The sequence below is a fragment of the Enhydra lutris genome, unplaced genomic scaffold (assembly GCF_002288905.1).
Source record: "Enhydra lutris kenyoni isolate GAN:26980312 unplaced genomic scaffold, ASM228890v2 scaffoldscaffold42, whole genome shotgun sequence".
Taxonomy (NCBI): domain Eukaryota; kingdom Metazoa; phylum Chordata; class Mammalia; order Carnivora; family Mustelidae; genus Enhydra; species Enhydra lutris.
The window spans coordinates 864784-883107 of NW_019154126.1; the positions used below are offsets into that span (position 1 = coordinate 864784).

The following is an 18324-nucleotide window of genomic DNA, read 5'->3' on the forward strand; positions in this document are numbered from 1 at the left end:
GGAGGGGCAAAGGGTGGAGGGAAGCGTGAGTCAGCAGCCCCTGATTGGCTCGTATTCTCCCGTCGCGCCTCCAGATTGGGCCATTTGCAGCGGGAGATGTTGTGAGGCGCGGCGGGGCGGAGCGAGCGGCCCGGGGTCTGAGGCAGGCCTCGGAATGGGTGGGGAGGGGCTGCGGCTGTGCTCTGGTCCCCGAGCCGCTGTGACCTGTAGAGTGGAGCGGCGCCACCACCTTCCCTCGGTTCCGCTAGTCGCGCCGACTTCATCCAACTGTCTGCAGATTTAAAAAGGAAAAATAATTGAATGAACGCCTCGCTGCGACCCCCTTCCAACACGAGAAGCTATTTGGCTGTAGGGCGTGAAGGGACACTCCCTTATTATCTTGAAGTCGCACGTCGCCTCGCAGCTTCTTTCCTCTCCCGCAGCCAAAAGAAGGGGGCGAAAACTCGCCAAGATAATGTTCCCCGCAGCCTGGGATCTGGGACCCCTCAAAGTCGCGAATCCAGCCATAGCGCTGTCCCCCTCTCCGCCCCTGACACCAAGCACCTAGTCTTCCTCCCGGGTGGAACCCCGGTTCCTGGCCGCTCCCGCTCTGCGCTCGGCAGACTGGGGAAGGCAGGGGAGGTTTTGTGTGTGCCGGATTTTAGGGGGGGCAGTGAGCGCTCGTAGGTCGGAGACGCCTTGGGAGGGGGTTGGCGAGTACCCCCTGCCCCAGCTAATCCCCCTTCTCCAGCGTCGGTTCCCGGGACCGTATTATTCAAGACAGAAAATATTCAGCCTCAGAGCCTCCCCTGGGGAGGGGAGGGGAAGGAGGTGGAGTGGGAGGAGGTGGATCCAGGGAGGAAGAAGCGAGAAATCCGCCCCCGGGAAACAGCTCGGCGCGGCAGCGGAGCGAGGCACTTCTGTCACTTGGCGATCGCGGGCGCCCGAGCGCGGCCCCGGCCCGGCCCGGCGAGGCGAGGGGAGAGTCCGGCGGCCGCCGCCCCGCCCCACGCCCTCCCGCGGCGGCCGAGAGCCCGGGGCCGGCCGGGGCAGGTCGCGGCGGTGCCTGGGAGCGGCCGGCCGGGGGCGGCGGCCTCGGAGCGCGGCGGCGGGCAGCGCCGGATCGTCCTGCCGCTCCGTGCGGCTCGCGCCGGGCGTGCGGGGCGCGCTGCCTGGGGCCGGGCAGCCCCGAGCGGATCCACTCGCCCCGCTTTTTCCGGTGCGTGTCTGTTTTACTTTCCGCCTTAGCCGAGAGGGCGCAGCGCCCGCGGGCGGGTGGAGAGCCCGGCTCGCCGCGGGCTCCCTCCCTTCCCGCCACCTCAGGCCACCCCGCCCGGCGCTGGCGCGGGGTCGGAGGGAGCCTGCGGCTGGTGCCCGGCGGGGGCGGAGGGGCCGCGCCCGCGTGTGCCGAGCGAGGGAGGGCCGGAGGAAGGAGGGAAGGGCACAAAGGCCGGCGGCGGGCGCCGGGGTCCGGCCGGCCGGCCGTGGAGGAGGGGCGCCTCCCGTCCGCTCATGAATATTAACCGAGCCTGCGGCCTAGCGCGTCCCGGCCGGGCCCCGCGCCCGGCCCGCGTCCCCGCTCCTGCTCGCCGCCGCGCTTCGGAAGCTGGGCCCGGCGGGCTGGGAAGGGTAAGCCCGTCGTTTTTTGTTCCCCCCACCGGGTCTCCCGACACCTTTTTCAAAAGTGCATATTTGGGCCGCCCTTCCCGGGAGATCGAGATCACCGACCCGCCTCTGGAAGGGGCGGAGGAAATAGTGGTAGGTGGGTGGTGGGTTTTTTTTTTTGTTGTTGCTTTTTTTTTTTTTTTTTTTTTCCCCTCTCTCTCTTTCCTAGGTGGCCCCAGGGAAAGGGAAAGATAGTGTGTCGACTGGTAGTTTGGGGAGCAGCAAGTAAATAAAAGTTGCCTGGGCTGCGGCTTCATTTCTGTCGCTCCAGAATAATGCCCCGGAGAGGGAGCTGCGCCCGGGTCCCACCCGCGGCCGCGCACGCCTCCCCGCCCAGCCCTGCCGCCCGCCAAGCAAAACAGCCGCCTCCGCGGGGGCAGCCTCGGGGCGCAGGGGCAGGGGTGCGGGCGCCCAGACTCACCCGGCCCGCCAGCGAACGCCGGCGAGCTGGGCTGCCCGCCTCCGGGGCTGGCTTTTTGTTTTTATTTGGGGGGGGGGGTGTAGGGAGCGAAGGGTTTTTGAAAAGTATTCCATTTTAATCTCGTGGGGAGAAAACTTCCGTTAAGTGTACGGATCTGGGTGATGCCCAAGAGCCTGGACACTGTCTCTTTTGCCCAGAAAGTACATTAATTAAAATGCACTTGAAGAGGAATTTTTTTTTTTCCTGAAGGCTGCACACCAACCAGGCGTGTTTGTCGCAACCACCATGCAGTTCTGATGTTTCTCATTCTCTCCCCCTGATTTATAGTTTTTCCCTTTTTTCTTAATGTTTTATCTGGGAGGATTATTTCCTTTTTCCTGCGGGAGGTTCGTCAGCAGGGATCGAATAATCTTACCGCGTGTTGGAACCGCGAACTTGGTGTAGACTTGTGGCAAGGCTAAGGTCAGCGTCTGGAGAAAGTTCATGCCCTTTAACTATTCCCTGTTCTAGGAGAGATCTCTTTGGGGAGCTGACGCTCGAGCCTTCGCGACCCACTCAGATTCCTCTTGGTCTCCGAGTAGCGCTAGGAGGAGGAGGGGGACGCTTTCTGCAGTTGGCCTCGTTAGCTGCCAAGAGGACCCGTCTTCTTTGTTTTTGAAGTCTCGAGAAATGGACGAAGACGGTGAAGTCAGTTGAAGTCCGAAGAAATCATCAGGGCGTTTTGAAGGGGCTTCATAAAAACGTTCCATTCCCAGGCACATTACCTGTTTCACCAGCCCTGCACCTCCTCGGACACTGGTGTGGAATTCTTCTCTTTTTGGTGTGTGGTGGCATTCCGCCCCCCAATGTGGACTCCAAAGGGTTGGTCCCTTCTATGTAATTTGAAATGAAATGATGGCCACACGTCGGACTGGTCTACCGGAGGGAGATGGTGACAAGCTCAAGGCCTGCGGGTCCCCCACCTGTGAGGTAAGTGCAGGGGCAGCATCTCGGGCCACTGTCTACACTGTCTACAAGGTGTCCGGGAAGAGAGTGGGGGGACAGCGGGGGTCAGCTGCCATGGGCCTCAGGAGAGGCTTTGGGGCCTTTGGGCTGATTTGTGGGAGTGTCCCAGCTTGACCCTAGGGCCGTACAGTCTTGCACATTTTTGCTTCCAGGAACTTCCAGTGATTTCTTCTGCAAGAAGGGTTTCTTCACTTCGAAATGCCCCATCTTGCCCCATCACCTCCGAGTAGGGAATTCTCCCACTTCAGGTGACTGGGAATCCTGCAAGTGTCTCTGTTTTCCTTCAGTTCCTATCCGCCAGTGGTTCCCCAGTTGGGCCTGTTAGGAGATGCCTTTGTGCGTTTTGTGGGTATGTAGACAAGACTGGCTCTCCGAGGTGGAGAGAGGGCAGCTAGTATGCTTGTTGTAACGGGACCTCAGTCTCACTTTGGCTTTGGTGGGTATTCTGGCTTGCTGTTGGTGCGGATCTCTGCTCTGGGTAGAAAAACAGGTCTTTTCCTGTGGACAGTTGAAGCACAGCCTTGAAAAACAGATTTATAGAGTCTGTAGAGTTGTAATTCCAAGTCCATGAAAAATCTCCTGACATTCCTATTCTTTTATTTATGCCCTTCTTTTCACTGCTTAGAAGTTCTGTGAGCTGCCCTTGGGGTGTCAGGTGCCTTGCTTTGCCTTTGGACCATCATCTTTGGGAAGGCTCTGAAGATGATATGCCAGGCTTCCTGAAATTTTTTCAGCAGGCAGGACAGAAATCAGAAAAGCCATTGATTTATGACACCCATATGCCCTGTTACCTCTTATATTCTTTCATCTCTCTCTCTTTCTCTCTCTATATTTTTTCTTTATTTTATATTTCATTCTATAATGACTACATGGTGTTTAATTGATTATTGGTGGTTTCTGTAATTTGCTTGCTAAATGTACTGAATATTGTTACCCTTTAAACTTTAAAGTCTGTATTGAGCCGTGTATATTTTTATTGACGGATTGAATAGATTATAGTAACTTCCCCCCAAAAAGGCTTTACTCTCACTATTGTTTTTGTACCTTTTAAGTGTTAAATTTTCACTTCATGCCCATCGAAACAAGGTCTAGTTATTGAGTGTGTGAGTTTTGGCGTTTTAATAAAAATGAGTCAAGTGAAATTTTGTTTTTAAAGCATGCAGAGAAACTTGCTTCATGTAGCTCACTTCGTATTGGATTAGGAAGTTTTATGCAGAAAATACAGGGAGGTGGGTACAATGTGCCATTACTGTACAACTCCTTAGCACTAGACGTTTACAGTTAGGATCAGTGTTTTACTTTTTGACACCTGTAAACACCTGCTTGCAGGTAAAAACGTGATTAAGTATAACACCACAATCCTCTGATCATGGTAAACCATAATAACTCCTTTTGGAAGGCCTACCTGCAACTTGGTGATTGCTTAATGTGTATTGTAGTTACATAATAATAATATGTGCTGTGGTCCCAAAGCCTCATTTGTCATTGTCTTGTGAATACTTTAATTAGCATGCTGTTTGCATTATATTTGCAAAAACTAATGTTATTTGATTTTTTGGGGGGGGTCATTTAAGGGGTCACCCCTAACCAAGAATTTATAATAGATACATCTTGTCCTTGGCTAGAAAGCAGTGTTTCCAGTTGCATACTTGGCTTATTTAACACTGACAGTTATGTATTTTTTTTAAGGGCTGTGAAATTTGTTCTCCTTTGGCTGTTACTGCTGGTATAGATGTGTTATTTGTAGTTTGGGAACCAAGAAAACATTATATTGCCTGTATTTTGCTCATTTAAAGATTATACACAGAACTTGAGCTTGATATTAACCTATCATATTGTTTGACTTTTTAAAGAATAGGTAGGTACTTTTTGCTTGTGGGAATAGGAATAAAGGAGCTTAAATGCTTTCAGACAGCATTTTAAAATCTCAGCTTAAGGAGTTGCCTGTTTCATTGTTGTGTATTTAACTCTCATTGATACTTCTGATGCACTTTAAATCTTGTGAATATTTTTTAGTAATAAACGTAGAGTCATTATTGGAATACTTTGGGTCGATACATATTTAAGTCTTCGAACACGGCACTTGATTTCTGTGTTTAAAGTATTACATTCTAGAGACGTATACTGTCATTCTTTAAAAACTTTTAGAAACCAATAGCTGTGATCCTAAATATGTGTTTGAATAGTAAATTTACATGTGTTTTTTGTAACAAAGATATGAGCATGTATGTCTTTTTTTTTTTTAAAGATTTTATTTATTTGACAGACACATCACAAGTGGGCAGAGAGGCAAGCGGGCGGGGGGGGGGGCGGGAAGCAGGCTCCCCGCTGAGCAGAGAGCCCGATGCGGGGCTAGATCCCAGGACCCTGAGATCATGACTTGAACCGAAGGCAGAGGCTTTAACCCACTGAGCTACCCAGGTGCCCCGAGCATGTATGTCTTAATATTAATGTTGCTAATCAGCCAAAAGACTTAACTGTGCATGACAGAAGAAATTGGTATAGTAAATTAATAGGAATCTCTGATTCATGACTTACCTAGTTAGTTAATTCCACCTTTTCTAAATAAGGGCTACTGCTCTGTTGAAGAACATTCAGAAACTTCTTGTTCGTCTTATGTATTAGAATCTAATTGTGTTGGTACGTGAATAAATATGAATAAATATAAGCATCCCTCCCCAAGGATATATTGGAAGGTTAAAAACCAAACAACTAACAAACAGTCCTCTTCAAATAATGAATTGTGACAGCTCAGTAGAATATATCTTGGGATTATGCAGTAAGGATGGCACAATTCTATTTCATGCAGAGTTATAGACTTTGCATGTCTGCAAATAATCTTTCATTCACTCTGAGCCAGTGAGTGTGTTTTGGTGTGTGCCTGTGTGCAGTCTGGTCTGTGAAGTGTTCCGACATCTCACAGAATCGCTTAATTTAGACCCCGAATCCTTGTTGATGTGATCACCCCTTTCATATCCTATAGAGCTCATCCTTCCAGGATCAACTTGCCTCTTTTTTTTTTTTTTTTAAACCAGAGGTAAAAACTTAGTCCTCAGCTTTTTAGACCACATTATTTTTCCTATTTCTTTGTTTGTTTAAGATTTTTAAAATGTATTTGACAGAGAGAGCAGCGCAGGAGCAGGGGGAGCAGCAGAGGGGGCAGGAGAAACAGACTCCCTGCTGAGCAAGGAGCCCTACACAGGTTTGATCCCAGAACCCTGGGATCATGACCCGAGCCGAAGGCAGATGCTTAACCGACTGAGCCACCCAGGCGCCCCTATTTTTCCTATTTCTGATATTTATTTTACTCTTTACCTGTAGACCATAGTATTGCCCACTAACCGAATTTTTAGCACTTTCATTGTCTGTTGTTAAAACAAACGTATTTACTGATGCCAATCAGTATTATTTATTAATTATTTCATTTTATGTCTTGCTTCTTCATCTAGACCAAGATTTATCCTAGGATTAATTGTATTATAGCTGATGAAAGATAATCGTTGGTTGATTTTGGAATAGTGTAAATAACACAGCAAGGTATTTTTCAGTGTATGAACTATGAGAATTCATACTTTTGCTCCTCTTTCTGAAATACTGTGCCCTTTGCTTTTATCCCAGACTCCCCTGTTCCTTCTCAGGCGCTCTCCTGCTCTCTCTCTTTCCTTCTCTGTCTCCCTGGGGTTCTTCTTCCTCTCTGCCCCTTTCCTGTTGGCTTTACCTAGAGCCAGGCTTTTTGCCATTCCTCTGGGCTCTTCTCTTTCTCACTTCCTGGGTTTCACTTGACGCTCTCCCATGGCTTTCATCTGTGTGCTGGGGCTCCAAATTTACAGCCCAATCCCAGGTTTTATAGTTGATCTCCAGACCTGTGTAGCCTTTTGCCTATTTTACCAGGTGGGTTTTTTTTTTTTTTTTTTTGATCCCCCACAGGCAGTTCAAACTTAAATTCTACTCCGACCTGCAACCTTCCCCTCTTGCTTCTTTGAGTGAGTAGCACCGCTGTCTCCTTATCTGTCCCAGTCAAAAACCAGGTTATCACCCTTGACCCTTCTTTCTCCTCATTCCTCCTATCCAAAGTCCTGTGGAGTTCGCATTCCACATCCCACCGCCAGGCTTCCTAACAGCTTTCCCGGCTTCCCAGCCTTGAGCCTTGTCACCTGCCAGTGCTCTGCCCCTGCCATAGTCACCGTGCTCCTCCTGAAATCGAAGGCTGATTGTTACATTCTCCTGTGTAAAAACACTTTTCTGGCTTCTGGTTGCCTTTGGAATAAAGTTCAAACTCCCAAGAAGTCTGCAGAGACAGTAAATAATCAGGCCCGCCCTTCTCCTACACGTCCTGTACTGCACTGCTGTCCCTTCCACAGGCCTCTCCACTTCTGGACCTTGCAGATGCTGTTTTCTCCCACCCTTCCTTCCAGCTGCCCCTCCTCAACGCCCCTCCCCTCCATGCCTGATTTTCCTCACCATTCTGGTCTCTTCTTCAACATCATTTCCTCAGGAAGGCCTTTCCTGACCCTCCAGGACTGGATTACTTGCCCCCACAGTGCTATCCCCAGACACCCTGTACCTTATCAGGAATAGTGTTTGCAAGTTTGTTTAGTAATCCGTATTCTCCCCCTGGCCTGCAGCCCTCATAAGTACAGGCACTGTGCTTGCTTCTCCTGTGTCTGTCTCATAGTAGGTACTCAGTAAATAGTTTTGAATTAATGAATGAATATGTAGGAAGGGCTTTAATTTTTATTCGCCGTTCACTTAGATTCGGTACCCTGTACCATCTTGGTTATCTCCCTGCCTCCTTGATCCCTCCTTCTCACTTCTCAGTCCCGGGATTTCCTCAACTTTCTGGCGGGCTAAATCTTCGTATATGTCAGAGTTTGACCCTCTTTTCTCTCTGTGATCACTTTCATGACTTTAAACATCAAGTGTATACTGATAATTCATATTTACACCTATATATTTGTGTGTGTGCTTGTGTGTGTGTGTGTGTGTGTGTGCGTGTGTGTGTGTGCGTGTGTTGTCTCCACCTGTGTAGTCTTTATATCCCTTGAATTCAGATTCCTGTGTCCACCTGTCCACTCATACTGCACTGGAATAGTAATGAGGCATATGGAAAACCGAACTCCTGATTCTCTACAACTACCGCTGCCCATTTTCCCAATTTCCTCCTCCTCCCAAGCACTAGCACTCCCTTCCACCTTCCAGGTCAGGCTTCTTGGAGTGATCTTTGATCTCTCTCCTGCATACCATGCAAATCTGGTCGACTGTCTGGTTGACAGTCTTTCAAGTGCTTGCCAGCCTAGACCCTGTTCTCCACACAGTGACCAGAGCGGACCTTCTGTAAATCAGAGCACGTCACTCCTTTGTTTACATTCCTCTGATGGCTTCTCATTTCCCTCGGGCTTCAAAGCCAAAGTTCTTACTTGCTTTGCAAAACCCTGGACTATTCGCGCTCCCACCACCTCCCTGATCTCCCCTCCTGCTGCTCTCACTGCCCTTGCTCTGTACGGGCCATTCTGGACTCTTGTGCACACACTGGGCATGGCATTCCCCAGAACCTTCCCGCCACTAGCTGTCCCCTTCACCTGGAGCACTCTCCTCCCTCAGGGGTCCACAGGGCTCACTTCCTCGTCTCCTCTAGGTTTTGCCTTGAGGTCACCTGAGTGAGGCCTTTGCTGACCATTGAGTTTATTGAACGCCTCTCCCCTACTCCCAGGGCACAACCTGCCCTCCTTCCTTGCTATGGTTTTCTCCCCTGTCACTTACTCTCCATGTGACATGCTTATCTATCTGATCTTGCTTATTTTTTCAGGCAGATCATATATCTAAAATATAAGTGTTAAGTGCAGTTCGTTTTGTTCAATGGTATTTTCTGTGCCTAGAAGAATGCCTAGCCCATTATTGGTAACAAATATTTTTTCCAGTGAGTGAATGAATGAGTGAATCAAAACTGAGAAAAATTCCAAAATGTTATTGAGTTTGTATATGTATACGTATACATACTTAATTTGTATACATACAATGTATACATACAATACTTAATTTAGATTGTACAGAAGTGTGTAGGGTATGAGTATTTTGTCTTCTAGACCTCCATTTCCATGAGGACTGTTGTTCACATCTTTGGTGCCTTTTTTCTTTGCCTCTTTCCTCCCTTTGGGAAGCTGGTTACCAAGTAACAGTAACACAGACAGTGTGTAGCACTCATGTATGAAATAATTTGCAGTAAGAGGTGAGATAATGGTAATTAACACACCAGTGGATGGGGAATCAGGCTGGTGGGGAAACTATAAAAAGATAACATGCCTGTATTGGTAAAAAATTTTTTTCTTGAAATGAATGCTTGTATATTAATGTTCTTTATTAAGTATTTTTTAATATCATAAGCATTTCTTTACAAGTTAAAAATGATCACGGCATTGATTATGACAAAATGTTAGCAGTTGTCAATTCTAGATGATGAGAATTTGGGGATTATACTATTGTTGTATTTTTCTCTTTTTTGCTTAATTCCAAAACTGATAAAAAGAAACCATTTGTAGATTTTTTAAGATAGACAATATGTCACTAGTCTTGTGGAAATCTGGTTTCTAGAAAACCTACACTGCTTAAAATAATACTTAAGTACTTTATGAAAAGGATATACGCTACTCAAAACAATACTGGAATATTTTTTTTTCAAAGTATGTGTTTTTATTCAGGGCAGGCCTAGGATTCATTCTAGGCTCATTGTACCACCACATAATAGAACACTATTATATAACTTTAAACATGTGTTCCTTTGTATACCTGAGTCTGTATGTCAGAATACCATTGCATGGCAAAAGCTTTATGCTGCAGGTTGGGATTAAAGGTAGAACCTGCCAGAAATCAGAATAGCAGCAGTAGCGGCAGCAAGCATGAAGGGACATTTTGGCAGAAGTCTGGGTTTGAATGAATTGGGTGGGACCCTATCACTAGACACAGGCCATCAACAAATGAGGACCCCCAGCTGCAGAAGATTTCTCCATACGTTGTCAGTGTTCCTTAGCGTTCATTTCTTCCAAGATAAACATTTTGCGAAGTCCTTATTCCTTGGTTCCAGAATCTCCGATCCTTTCTTCTTTTCTTTAGTTTCTACCAGGCCAAATAATTCTAGTACAAAAGTGATATTCCATTTCTTTTGTTCTTTGCTCCGTGAAGGGGCCTGTCATCTTATGATAGTTAACAATATGGTGATTTCAGCGTGAGCAGCGCGAGTGTGGGTAGAGACACACAGATGCGCCTCCTGAATGCAGCTACTTTCTGTTACAGAAAGACCATATGGGAGGCCCTTGTTTTTCTTTCTGGTTGATGTGATTAGATTAGTAAACCCAAAGGTTATTGGATTTAAAGACTGTCCTATAATTTATCTAATTTTAGTTGACCATAAAGAATTAAATATGTTAAATCTTAGGAGCCTTCTATATGGTTCTGTTGGTTTGGAGTCGGAAGACATCTTCATGTGATTCATTTTGGATTGCTTCCACCAGAATAGTTTTTTAGTTGAAGCTTCATATTCTTAAAAAAAAAAAAAAAAGAGTATTGTGCAAATAGTTTATTTCACAATAAAATCTGGAAGCTGGCCTTTTGTACTTCTAAAATAATCTGTGACTGAGCTCCTAGGTGGCTCAGTCGTTAAGTGTCTGCCTTTACCTCAGGTCATGATCCCAGGGTCCTGGGATTGAGCCCTGCACAGAGCTCCCTGATCAGTGGGAAGCCTCCTTCTCCCTCTCCGACTCCCCCTGCCTATGTTCCCTCTCTCGCGGTGTCTCGCGGTGTCTCTCTCTGTCAAATAATAAATAAAATCTTTAAAAAAAATAATCTGAGACAAATGGATACACTGTACTTTGGTTTAAGAAACTGAATGTGATGGAAATTGTTTTTGTAAGTCCTCTTTTTTCTAGTTATCTATTAATATGCAAGGGATCCCATGGTGTAGGTTTGTGAATAAGAGAATAGATTGAGAACCCAAATTTGGTATTTCTGAAAGCTCACCCACCTTTGGGAAAGTTTGTAGGCAGACCAGAGCAAACTATTATTATCAAAAAATGGCAAGTTGAAGAGTGTATTTACTTTTCCTTAGTCACACTGGGTGCTCTTGAGTCTTCTGTTTCATCCTGAGCGTGTTTTTGATGCAGAATTGGTTTCTTCTTGCCTTTTCCCCTTGTCGCGCACCCCCGTTCTGGCTCCGCAAGCCTGCCTCCCATCCCACAACTTCCTTTTCCTTCTTCGAGTGATGACAGAGTCTCTTGACTTAACATTCTTGTTCACTGCATTCACCTTTAATATATCTTGACAGAACTTCTTAAGGAAATCAAGATGTTCTTTTTTCTTAGAATGTGGAGAGCATCCTTAAATATCAGTAGATAGAAAACTGGATTTATGATTACATTTCTCCTGGATATGTCTTAGCTACTATGATCTTGGAGATTAATAGGCATGATTTTTTTTTTAAACCTCAAGATATTTAGGCATTTTTAATCCCCACAAGTTTGCTAATAAGTAAAGATTCTGTATTTTAAAAAACTTGTGTTGGGTTGATCAGTGAGTCCTACTTTTTCCTCTGGTTCTGCATATTGGCTTCTGGAAATGTATCTACCCAGTGAATGTGAAGGGAGGGAAATGCTCTGGACACCCAGTTTAAATCGAGCATTTATTGTAATGCTTTTAGGAAGTGTTTTCAATTTACTTTTTTTTTCGTTTAATAGTATATTATAGACACCCTTCTCTGCCCACAGGAAGATATATACAATTGACCTTTGAACAGCGCAGATTTGAACTATGTGGGTCTACTTATATGCGGACATTTTTCGACAAAAACAAGACAGTACTGTAAATGTATTTTCTTTTTCTTATGATTTTGCTAAGAACAATTTCTTTTCTCTAGCTAACTTTTCTGTAAGGATACACTATTTGGTACATATAATATACAAAATATGTTTTTTTTTTTTTTTAAGATTTTGTTTATTTATTTGACAGAGAGAGAGACAGCAAGAGAGAGAGCACAAGCAGGGGGAATGGGAGAGGGAAAAGCAGGCCTCCTGACAAGCAGGGAACCCGATGTGGGACTCAATGCCAGGACCCTGGGCCCATGACCTGAGCCAAAGGCAGATACTTAACAACTGAGCCACCCAGGTGCCCCTACAAAATATGTTTTAATTGACTGTTTCTGTCATCAGTAAGGCTTCCAGTCAACAGCAAGTTTTGGGGAGTCAAGAGGACAGATTTTCAACTATGTGGGGGTCAGCACCCCTCTGTACATGTGGGTCTCTTTATGTAGATGGATAGTGGATAGATAGATAAAAAGACATATACATGCTTAGACACACACACATATATCTTACCAATTTTTTAAATGGAGGGAAAGAAACTTACAAAGCACTGTACAAAGGTATTTTTTAAGGATTGTAATATGGGAAAGAGGTAATATTTATTTTGTACAGCTATGAAGAGTAGAGCTAGGATCAGTGGATAGATAGATGAGCCCATTCATTCAGCTCAGTATTCAGAAGAAATAATTTTTTTTTTTTAAAGATTTTATTTATTTATTTGACAGACAGAGATCACAAGTAGGCAGAGAGGCAGGCAGAGAGAGAGGGGGAAGCAGGCTCCCTGCTGAGCAGAGAGCCCGATGTGGGGCTCGATCCGAGGACCCTGGGATCATGACCTGAGCTGAAGGCAGAGGCTTTAACCCACTGAGCCACCCAGGCGCCCCTGGAAGAAATAATTTTTTAATAGAAGGTAACTGAGATTGAATGTATTCTTTGCAGACAGGATGACCTTCACTTGGGGAATAACAGACAGAGAATTCCTGCATTGGTAGGAATTTAAGTCAGGCGAATCTGGGTGATCATTAGACCCATTTGGACAACTTATGAAACCACAGATTCTTCTTTCCACCGTTAAGCTAATGAATTAGAGTCCCTGGAAGTGAGACTGAAAAGCCTTAACTTTTAAAAAGATTCCCTGGTGACCTTCCAAGTTTGGGAAAAACAGGACGCAGAGACATTCATAGCTCCTTCCAAAGTCCGAATACTTATGGTGGCCTGATTTTGGAATTTTTCTGACCAAATTGAAATCAGTGTAAAGAAAACATGCAAAAATATGGAGAGAAAATTTAAATGACTAAGCAAGTGAAAATTGCAAGATTAAAATTGTAATTATTTTCTTCTATTTGTAATCATATATATTTCTACATGTCATTAGTATTCCAAATTAATGTTCTTTTTGGATAAAATAAACTTTGTGTTAAAGAGCACTTTAAAATTCAACAGTGATACGTATTGCACATTTTTGTGTGTATGTTATACTTCAATCAAAAGTAATATTTTGAAAGTGATATAGCTCTGACTCTGGTCATATTGAAGCTATCGTTCCCTTTTAGGTGTGTTATAAAAATAATTTGTTTAGTGTCATTTACAGAAGGGTATAATAATTTCTCTGTGCATCTTATGGTCAATTATATTAACTCTATCAAGAATAGGAAAAGTTATAATGGAATAAAACATACATACTTACTCTATCCATATGTTCTCTTTCATATTTATCATTCATATGTATCTGTGGTGCTCTTAAGTATACATCATGAAGGGTTTCAGAAGATATTTTAACATAAGTAATAATAAACTAATTATCAACAGAAGAATTATCTCTACATACTCTTCCTCATTTAACACCAGCAGCTATTCTGTCTGTCCTTTGAATCAGTCTTGTCTTTCAATCTCGTGGAATGTGAGATGCACCGGATAACACAATGCAGAGACAATGTAAGCTAATTACAGAGTCCAGCTGCCATTCTGCAAAAGAAGCAAGATTTCTTGAAGTCACTGAAAGTGATGTTGGAGAAGGAGCAAAGTCACTGACAAGATAAGGAGGGTCTGGCAGAGCGAGACCAGTAAACAAATGAAGAAGGCATAACCGAGGCTGATAGGCATCTCGGAAGAGGATGGTTTGAATTCAAAGGATTAAGAGAGGCCTTTGAGAAAACGGATACCCTTGAATGTGAGGGCATATATGTGATGTTATTTCTTGTCTTCTAGGAAGCGATGTTTAGTTTAGAACCCCATGCTTGAATCTCTGTGTGCCAAGAGACACTAAAAAGCGGGCATGAATATATCAATAGAAGAAAGAATGGCAGTGGTGAATGGATTTCTCTTTTGCTTTTTTTCCTAGGCAGAGACACTGCCTCTGAGAGTTAATAGGAAATCCCAGCTTCCTTAGTTGACTTAGATATAAAACTGTTTAAACCGAAGTCCAACATTGCTTCTTCAAAAGTCCTTCTGTTATAGTAATTGTTAGATACCCACGTATTTTAGAGTTCTGAATATTGTCCATGCTTTGGTTTTTTTAAAAAAGGTATGATTGAGGGACAACTGGGTGATTCAGTGGATTAAGCCTCCGCCTTCACCTCAGGTCATGATCTCAGGGTTGTGGGATCCAGCCCCGCATGGGGCTCTCTGCTCAGCGGGGAGTCTGTTTCCCCCTCTTTCTCTGCCTGCCTCTTTGCCTACTTGTGATCTCTCTCTCTGTCAGATAAATAAATAAAATCTTAAAAAAAAAAAAGAAGTATGATTGATATATAAAAAGCTTACATATTTAATGTTTACAACTCAGTGAGTTTGGGGATAAGTATACCCCATGAAACCATTCCCTCCATGAAGGCCATAATTGTTATTGCTGTTTGTGTGTGTGTGTGTTAAGAATTCTTTAAATAAGATCTACCCTCTGAGCAAATTTTAAGTGTGCAATATAGTATTGTTAGCTATAAGCACTAAGCTCTATAGTAGGTCTCCAGAATCTTGCATAAGTGAAACTTTGTACCCTTTGACAGTCACCTCTCCATTTCCCCTACTCTCTAGCCCCTCACAATGTACTCTCTTCTGTGAGTCTGTTTCAGATTCCACATATAAGTGAGATCATATAGTATTTATCTACTTTTCCATGACTCACTTATTTCACTTAGCATAATATCCTCCAGGTTCGTTCATGTTGTCACAAATGGCAGGATTTCCTTATTTTTAGGTTTGAATAATATTATCTTCGAGATCTTGATTTCAGTTCTTTTGGATAAGTACCCAGAAGTGGGATTGTGGGATCATATGATAGTTCTATTTTTAATTTTTTGAGGAGCCCTGGTATAATGACCATACCAATTTACATTCTCACTGGCGGTATGCCAGGTTCTCTCTTTTCCACATTTTCACTAACACTTACCATTTGCTTTTTTTCCCTTTCTTTGCAGTAATAGCTATTCTAACAGGATGAGGTAGTATCTTACTGTGGTTTTGGTTTGCATTTTCTTGATGATTAGTGAGGTTCAAAACCCTTTACGTACTTATTGGCTATTTGTATGTCTTTGTAGAAATGTGTGCTCAGGTCCTTTGCCCATTTTTAAATTGATACACTTGTTTATTTTGTTTTGTTTTTTTAGCTGCCTTCATTTCTGACTCTCACTAGTTTTGGATACCTAAAGCACCAACGATGCCTCAGCAAAATGTGCAGTTGATTCAAAATTTTACTAGTGGGCACACTCTAGACCTGGTGGGAGAGACTAGGTACACCTGAAGTCTTCCTTGGGGTGATATGAGCCAAACTAGAATCCCTAGTTGGAGATACTGACGGGACTTCATATCGTAATCATAGTTTATGGTTACTAGAACTGCATCTGCTCTAGACTAGAGATGATGCAAATTCTCTTCAGTTTAGGTGAGGAATTTGGAAGAAGAATCATTTTTCCCTATTTAGTCCTTAGCTTCTGTCATCATTCTTGGCTGTCCTTTTATTTGATCATAATCTTGTATCAAACTCTTACTTTGAACTGGTTACTGGTTACTGAAACATTGTGTTTGGATCAAGCAGGATCTCTAGGAAAAAGGTAGGCAGAGATTTAAGGCTCTGAAATTTTCATATATATATATTCAGGTGCATAAGGATACCAAAAACATAACTTAGGAAGTGAATACTACTTGATTTTGCCAAACTGTGGTGAAATGTTTAGCATATTCTTGACAGTATGTCTTTTCTAGTTGGCTTTAAATTGACAGCAGACCAGAGAGCGACTTTATGTCAGTCTCTGAAAGGATTTCAAACTTTAGAAATCAGTTTGTGTGATAAAGAGGGAAAACCTAAAATGCCGATATCAGGAATAAAAGAGGGGGCATCATTCAGAGCCTGCAGACATTAAAAAGATAAAAGGGGACTATTATAAACAACCTTATGTCTGTGACTTTGACAATTTAGATGAAATGAGCAGATTCTGTGTTGGGATTCCGTACCCATTCAGATTTGTTTGTGTACATGGGGGGAGTGCGTTCCCAAACCAAGCTGTTTTCCAGCACCAGCCAGGTATCCTACAATTCAACTCAATTCTGACTCTGGCTACCTGGAGACACCATAGCATCAGATTCCACAGTTGAAGGGCTCAGTCCTGTAAGACTGCCTCTTCACCATTCAGCCAGCAATTGCAAATCCAGCTTTGTTGCCTGACCCACCAACTGTAGACCGCTGTAGATCAGAGGTTCCAACCACCTCCTCCTTGGGTTCAGTTAATTTGGTAGAGTGACTCAGAACTCAGAGAAACATATTACTGACTAGATCACTTCTTTATCATTAAAGAATATAACTCAGAAAAAAAAAAAAAGAATATAACTCAGGAACAACCAGGTAGGAGAGATGCATGGGGCAGGGTATGGGGAAATGTGTAGAGCTTCCATGCCCTCTCCAGGCACTCCGCTCTCCCCAGATCATTTGGGTTCAGCAACCTGGAAGCTTGTGAACCCCATCCTTTTGGATTTTTATGGAGGCTCCATTACATGTGCGTAATTGATTACATGATTAGCCATTGGCGAATGATTTGGACTCTAGCCCTTTTCTCCTCCCCTGAGGTCAGAGGGGAGGGATTGAAAATTCCAACTCTTTAATCACTGGTTTGGTTCTCTTGGCAACCAGCCCCCCTCCCATCCTTAGGTGCAATCCAAAAGTCACCTCATTAACACAACAAAAGACACCTTTGTTACTCTTACCACTTAGGAAATTCCAAGGGTTTTAGGAGCTCTGTGCCTGCAATGGGGATGAAGACCAAATATGTATTTCTTCCTGTAAATCACAGTATTACACCTTGAGAGATACAAATTACCAAAACTGCCACAGGAGAAATAAGAAAGTCTGATTAGGGCCATATACGTTAAGGAAATTGAATTTGTAATTAAAAACTGCCCCACAAAGAAGACTCCGGATCTGGATGGCTGCACTGGCATATTCTATAACGTGTTTGTGGAAGAAATCGTACCAGTTCCATACAAACTCAAAAAACGAGGTGGAGGGAGCACTTATCATCTCCTTTTTATGAGGCCAGTGTAAGCCTGGTAATTACTAGACAAGAACATTATAAGGAAAGGAATTTAGACCATTAACCCACAGGGTTGTAGATACAAAAATTCTTAACAAAATGTTAGCGAGTTAAATCCATCAATATATGAAAAGGATAATAATGTCATGATTAAGTTGGAGTTACCGCAAAAACAAAGGACTGTCATTTTAGTATATTAATAATTAACATATTTAATAGTTTAACAAGCTACAATAAAGGAGAAAATTCATATACTCATCCTTTCAGGAGATGCAGAAAAAGCATTTGATGAAATATAAGACTCTTTCATCATAAAATCTCTCAGAAAACTGGAACTATAGGTAAATTTATCCAATTTGATGAGGGAGTTCTGTGAAGAAGATTGAATACTTTACTACTAAGGTCAGGAACAGGGTAGGATGTCTGCTCTCAGTACCTCTCTGTATCGAGTTTCTACTTAGTGCAATAAATCATGAAAAAGAAATAAAAGGAAGGAAGGAAAAAGGGAAGGAAGAAGCAAAACTCTTTATTTGCAGACAATGTGATTGTGCACATAGAACATTGTAAGGGATCTACCAGAAATACTTCCTAGAACTAGTAGATTTTTCAGGGTCATAAGATACAAGGATACAAGGCTACTGTTCAAAAGTCAGTGTATTTCTATATATTAAACAACTGAGAAATGAAATAAAAACAATAGCCTTATTATTTTAATGTCCTGAAGACAACCTAAATAAATGGAGAGATATACTATGTTTATTGGATTGGAAGACTCAGTATTATTAAGATGTGACTTAGCCACAAATTGCTGTAAAAATCCAACTCAATTCCAGCAAGGTTTAGCAAGTTTTTTATTAGAAATAGACAAGCTAATTCTAAAATTTATTTGGAA

General features: G+C 43.4%; 1 protein-coding gene across 1 annotated transcript in view; it reads left to right on the forward strand.

Annotated features, from left to right (window-relative positions):
- Positions 1–1118: 1118 nt before the first annotated feature.
- Positions 1119–18324, forward strand: part of LOC111155555 (Rho GTPase activating protein 21) — a 134797-nt gene continuing 117591 nt past the window's right edge. Inside the window, 2 exon segments of the mRNA XM_022515771.1 lie at positions 1119–1198; positions 2576–3034. Of these exon segments, the coding sequence (XP_022371479.1) occupies positions 2957–3034 (78 nt within the window). The 5' untranslated portion in view covers positions 1119–1198; positions 2576–2956.